Source organism: Numida meleagris, chromosome 3 (assembly GCF_002078875.1).
Source record: "Numida meleagris isolate 19003 breed g44 Domestic line chromosome 3, NumMel1.0, whole genome shotgun sequence".
Lineage (NCBI taxonomy): Eukaryota > Metazoa > Chordata > Aves > Galliformes > Numididae > Numida > Numida meleagris.
Window position 1 is genome coordinate 63,648,390 of NC_034411.1, and position 6,000 is coordinate 63,654,389.

General features: G+C 38.5%; 1 protein-coding gene across 9 annotated transcripts in view; it reads right to left on the reverse strand.

The window, feature by feature from the left end:
- The window catches only part of DSE (dermatan sulfate epimerase), a 35,344-nt gene that overhangs the window by 5,847 nt on the left and 23,497 nt on the right, over positions 1 to 6,000 (reverse strand). For all 9 annotated transcript variants that reach the window (XM_021389917.1, XM_021389912.1, XM_021389911.1 and 6 more), the window contains 2 exons: positions 3,540 to 3,779; positions 1,409 to 1,616 (listed from right to left, as the gene is read on the reverse strand). In XM_021389917.1, coding sequence (XP_021245592.1) covers positions 1,409 to 1,616; positions 3,540 to 3,779 — 448 coding nt within the window. The remainder of the gene's footprint in view (positions 1 to 1,408; positions 1,617 to 3,539; positions 3,780 to 6,000) is intronic.

Below are 6,000 nucleotides of genomic sequence, written 5' to 3' on the forward strand. Positions count from 1 at the left end.
GTCGTAATGATATTTATGATGCTAATCCCTATGTAAATTTGCAGGAGTCTAACTAACACTATATGCTCTTTATAGAATAACTGAAAGCATCTACTCCACACTTACAACAAGCAATCCTTTTGCTGTCCAAAAATAAGAGTACAGTGAACTTCTCTTAAACAAGCCACATTTTGTTTTATATCATAAAGCTATTGACTGCAGTATAAATATTTTAAAAGGCACATTAGGAACAGGGTGTAGGCACTGTTTTGCACTGGACATCAGCATTTGCATCTATTTGCTCACTACCTAACCAAAAGAGGTAAAAAGAGCATCTGTTTTCCCCAAACTGATGATCATAGGAAGTCTGTAGTCTCTAATAGAATTGGGAATAAACTAAAAATGAATGAAAAAGCATTTTAAATGTTACATTTGTATGATTTATATCATTTAATTTATACCACTATATTAGTTTCCTTTTCCAGCTATCCAGAAAAAGAAATTTACATCTTTCTTGTATAAACTGCAAGACATAAGTTTTATTTTGACTCACATGCTTTTAAAAGTGTCTTCCCCTTCAGCATCAGGAAGAAATTATAAGTATAAATTTCCATGATTTCCATGGATGAACAAGAGAAGAAAATATATGACAGTGGCCATAAAGGAAAGATTCTGTATTTTGCAAATAACAAGCTGAAGTGTGCTATGAGCCTAGAAAACATTTTAATGTGTATAACTTAAACATAAACCAACACATTCAATAACATTTCTCTCATAAGAGAGAGAAATAGAGCTACACTGACTCCTCAAAAAAGTGTTCTCTCTATAGACTGAGGGAATTTACATGTACATTTATATGTACACTTTGGATCTTATTTCTTACCTTTTGTAGACTGACAGAGAAGTTAGAAGAGGTGTAAATTACACGGAAGCTACAGATCTAGTCATTTATCATATTTTTTCTAAATTTGGCCTGCAAATTAGTATGCATTCACAACTAATAATAACACTATCTTTTACATTACTTCAGCTTTTCAAAGAACGTTTGTATTAGAACTTACAGCTTTTAAAACAAAACTACACTTTAAATATCTGCCTAACTAATAATTATTAAAAACATAAAAGGATCAAACATCACAATAGACCAGATAGACCGAACAATATATGCAGGGATGTTTCCTTTTATAACTGCAACAGACAAGGGAAGGAAAACACAAAAGCACACACAGGATGAGACCAAGGTGTCACCTGTAGCAATGCATACTGAACATCTGTGCTAAGTTAAGAAGTTCTTCTGAGCCTAAAAACTTTGTCCTACAAATGGCCAGAATAACCTCTGCCTCTGCAGTACAAGTCTAAAGATAACACCTTATCACAAATGGCAAGCAGCCGTCCCGTCCTTTTTGAGCCCACTCATTCCCTTTCATACCAGAGAAATTCAGTGTGGAGAGTGCACCACCTCTGCCCTTTGGATGGAGTCCCTGGGCCCTCCACCACCCGGTTCCTTCTGATCTGGTCTGCCAACCAGTTCCCGCTGCCATTGCGCATGACGAATTTGTCAAGAAACACCAGCTGGCTCTCTGGCCCATAGAACCAGTTGTAGTTGGAGTCTGCGATGGCCACAGTTCTCTGAAACCCTTGGGAAAAAGTTGAAAGGAATGTGAGAAAGAACAAATAAACACACATATGTTTGTAGAGCATGAAGATGAAGCCAAGTGGTACAAACAGACACAAACAGAAGCAGGTTTTCAGATGTTTATACTCATAAATGAGCCATAGGTTCATAGAATCATAGAATCAAAGAATGGCTTGGATTGGAAGGACCTCAAGGATCATCAAGCTCCAAGCCTCCTGCCACAGGAAGGGTGGCCAACCTCCATACCTAATACTACACCAGGCTGCCCAGGGCCCCAGGAGCTGTTTGCTTCTGCTGTAAATAACTTGAATAGTCACCTTTCTTCTTTGGCTATGGGCTACAACCAGTCCAAGTGCTACAAAAACATAAAAGGCAATGCCCCATCCACTTCTCCTCACTCAGATCTTGCAGTTCTCACTCCTTTGTCAATCCAAACTCTCCAAAGCAACAAAAGAAAGGCCCTCTCAGGAAAACAAAACAAAACAAAACCCCAAATCCAGCTTTCATCCTGAAATAGCTAAAATGAGTTCACTTCGCTCTTTAGGAACCTCTCCCCAGTACACGCCTGAGGTATAACCTGGATTCAGTGCAGTTCCTTACACATCTATGCCGGCAAGCCAAAGCTGCACTCATCACCCTCATACACAGAGCTAAACTCAGGGTTTCTAATACACATTAAGTTATCATACTATCTTTTTAAAGAAGAGTTTAAACAATATAAGTTTCCAATGAATTGTCCTATGAATAAGCAGCACAAAATTACCACTGAAAACTTTCAAGGCTACCCGAAACTGAATCCTATCTGAAAGTTACAAGGAGCTGGCAATATTTATTAGCTTATACTGTTTTCATATTTATAGATCTCAATCTTTTAGTCAAAAATAGGATTTCATATCAGAGATGCTGAACACACTGTGTGACAACGGAGAGATTCAGCATGAAAACAGAAACTGTCTGCAAAACTGACCACCAGAAGTGCCCAATATTTCTGTTTCACATAGACAAAACAAAATGGTTCATATACTCCTGGACTGCTCTGAGAAACCCACCAGGTGAGTCAGTTACATTTTCTGTATGAAAAAGATTTTGAAAAAAATGGCTATAAAAGTGGATTTCAATGTTTTGTGGGAAGCTAGGGGCCTTTCAGTAACTAAAGGGGAGCTGCAAGGAAAGAAGGGGACAGACCCTTTAGCAGGGTCTCTTGGAATAGGACAAGGGGAAATGACTTCAAACTAAAAAAAAGGATACGTTTAGGTTGGATATAAGGAAAAAGTCTTTTACAGTGAGGGTAGTGAGGCACTGGAACAGGTTGCCCAGTGATGTGGTGGATGCCCTGTCCCTGGAGACATTCAAGGTCAGGCCAGGCTCCGAGCAACCTCATCTAGCTGTAGGTGTCCCTGTTCATTGCTGGGGAGTTGAACAAGACAACATTTAAAGGTCCCTTCCAACTCTAAAGATTCTATGATTGAATGTAAAACTTCCTTGCACTTTCTTGATACTTTCACCTTGGCTTCATGATTTGCTATTCCTTTCTCCTAATATTTTTGTGTGATGGTTTTTCCTTTTGGCAAAGAAAAATATCGGTAAGAATCTCAAAGAATATTATTTATCAAACGGAAAGCCCAAGAATTAGCTCTATGTCAAACTCTGAAAACCAGAAATCAAATTCTAAAGCACTGCTTTTTCTCTCAAGTGACATTCTTGTTTTTTGTTTGGTTCTAAAAAACAGAATTTTACAAACAATAGTGTTTAATAAGCAGTGATAAACAATGATATCACTGTTTCCATGGATGATGAAGGTAGAAATCAGAGAAGAAGGTTATTTCAAATGTCCAAGTACAACATTACTTAAAAATGGCCTACTTCAAGTATGAAATCGCTTCAAAAATTAGAAGATGGATTTTCATTGGTCCAAATGACCTACCTGGCAGGACAGTCCTGTACATAAACGCAAAGTGCTGCTTGAGCCAAGGGTGGTTGAAGTGATTGATATCAAAGTGCCTTTGGACAAGAAACATGTACTGAAACAGTGATCTGGTTGTGTAGCTGCCATAAGCCACCCCTTCATAAAGGGAGCCATCTGTGACCTCCTGCAGCAGGACTACTGACTTCTCCATGATTGCCAACACTTGCTTGGTCCATAAGTAAGCTTCCTGAAGGTAGCCTGAAAGAAAAGAGGTATTAGAAAATCTGGTCACAACACAGTAGATCATAGATGACGTCACTTGTATTCACACAGTGGGATCCTTCATAGCAATGAATGCAAAAGTAAAGCTGCCAGAGCTCTAAAATATGACCCATCACTGCAGCATCCCTGTAGTTCCAGGGCAAAAGATAAAACACTACTCTTAAACACAGTAAAGCAAGGTTACCTGAGTGGACAGAAAACTATCAAGACACCTTTTTGCTTTTGTGGGATTATGTATTCCATCCTGAAGGGAAAAATTACTTAAAGCATTCAGAACATGCAAAAACAGAGGAGTCACAACAACACCATTTATTGCATTTCAAATTAAAACAGTATGAAAACAATTTTACAGCCTCCACTAGAGGGCTCCAATAAAGCAAGTATTCTAATCAGTCATTTTTCACTAGTAGGATCACCAGCGTGGTAAAGGATTCTCAGAGTTTATAAAAAAGTTGACAATTGAACTGCAGTTAACTGATATTCTACTACAATATGCTCTATTTTAAGATATGCTATATTCCACTTACATTTTCAATGTTGTACAGTCTAAAGGGTTATCCAAAATAGAAGTTCTTTTGGAAAAGATTTGCATGGTTAATTACAAATGCAGATTCTTCAGTTCCCTAACTTCCAGCTAAGCTAAGTTGCGGCCTTCACATATACAAGCTTTAAACAGTTATATTTCTTCTAAGGAGAAGACTTCTAGAGATCTTACTATTTTGTTCTGCTCCACACAAACCACAAGTTGGGAAGAGGTTGCCTGAAGCCCTTCTCAGTACTTTGCTGCCTTTACCATGGAGCAACCACGGACATGAGATCCTCAGCAGTGCCTGTATATACTGCAGAAGGAAAGCAGCTTGTGGATCCCAGCAGATGAAAGACTGCATGCCTTCTCTTATTCTCTTTCAGATCCATCGGCAGCAGAGGTAGGACAAAAAAGAGAACTATTGCCTTGTATGTCTGTATGGTTACCTAGTATCTGTGCAGCTCAAAGTGTCTGGGCACAGATTTAACCAGACTTCTTTCCACCGTATAGTAGAGCTCAACTTCAGGGCAGATGGCATGCATTACATCCCACATTACTTGGTGAAACAGTGCCTGCTGAATGAAGTGCATGTGCCAGGCTGAGGGAGTATGAGCTACATTCAAACCTGCTACCAAGAATGTTTTGCTTTATTGCCACAGTTACTGTATTTATTCTCAGCAGAGTGATGAGCAATTCAGACTTCCTACAAGTCAAGGCTGCCAAATCCTACTCAGTTAACAGAGAGGAAAAAATTGTGAAGTCTAAGTTAAACAGACAATCTGATTTAGGCTGAAGAGAGAAACATGACTGGGAAGGCCAGAGCAGGCGGAGCGGGCCGCACTACTGAGTTCTGCCTCTTCGCTCACAGCCAGTGTGACGCTGCTTCCTCACACTGATAGCGCTGGGCACTACAGCAGTCTGTCCGAACACAACCCCAAGTACTTCCATCCTCATTTTCCATTGCGACGTTACAGCCATGTCAGTTAGCTTTGAACCCTGCCCTAGCAAGAATAGTGTTTTCCACAGCTCAGCATAGTGCATTTACTGTTGTAATGCACATATGTTCTGTTAACTTCTGTTATATTGATGCTATAAACCTATACTCGTATGTACCTTAATGACATAATGACATATTTGAATAAGAAAAAAGGAAGAAACTCAACACACTGTCAGGCTACACAAAAAAACCTCCAGAATGAATCTCACACATAATGAGCAGCATGTATGTCAAATCATGAGTTTATGGTGGCTTTTTAGTCTCTGCTGACTTCATTAGCTGAACACCATGTTTAAAATTGTTCAGTGAAGTTTAAACCCTTTGGGAGAAACGCTTACACTGGGACACACTATTTGCAATTGTTTTGAATCTGATACAGGTACAATTTGTTTACTCCCTCTATCCTTCCCCCTTTTTTTCTCCTTAAGAAAAAGTTTTTTGTGTCAGAATGAGAATTTTTAAGGAACTGCTTTTTAAAATCATTTTAGACAAAAAGGGAAACGTTATATAAGCTTCCTTTTTTTTTTTTTTTTTAAAAATAAAGTTGCTCTGTATTGAGAACAACTAAATTTTCATTTAGAAATACAGTCTGGATGTATTGATCTATTTTCATTTGAAATATTCACAGTACTTGCTCAAGTGTTGCTGAATTTGCTTCTTTTTTTTTTTTTTTT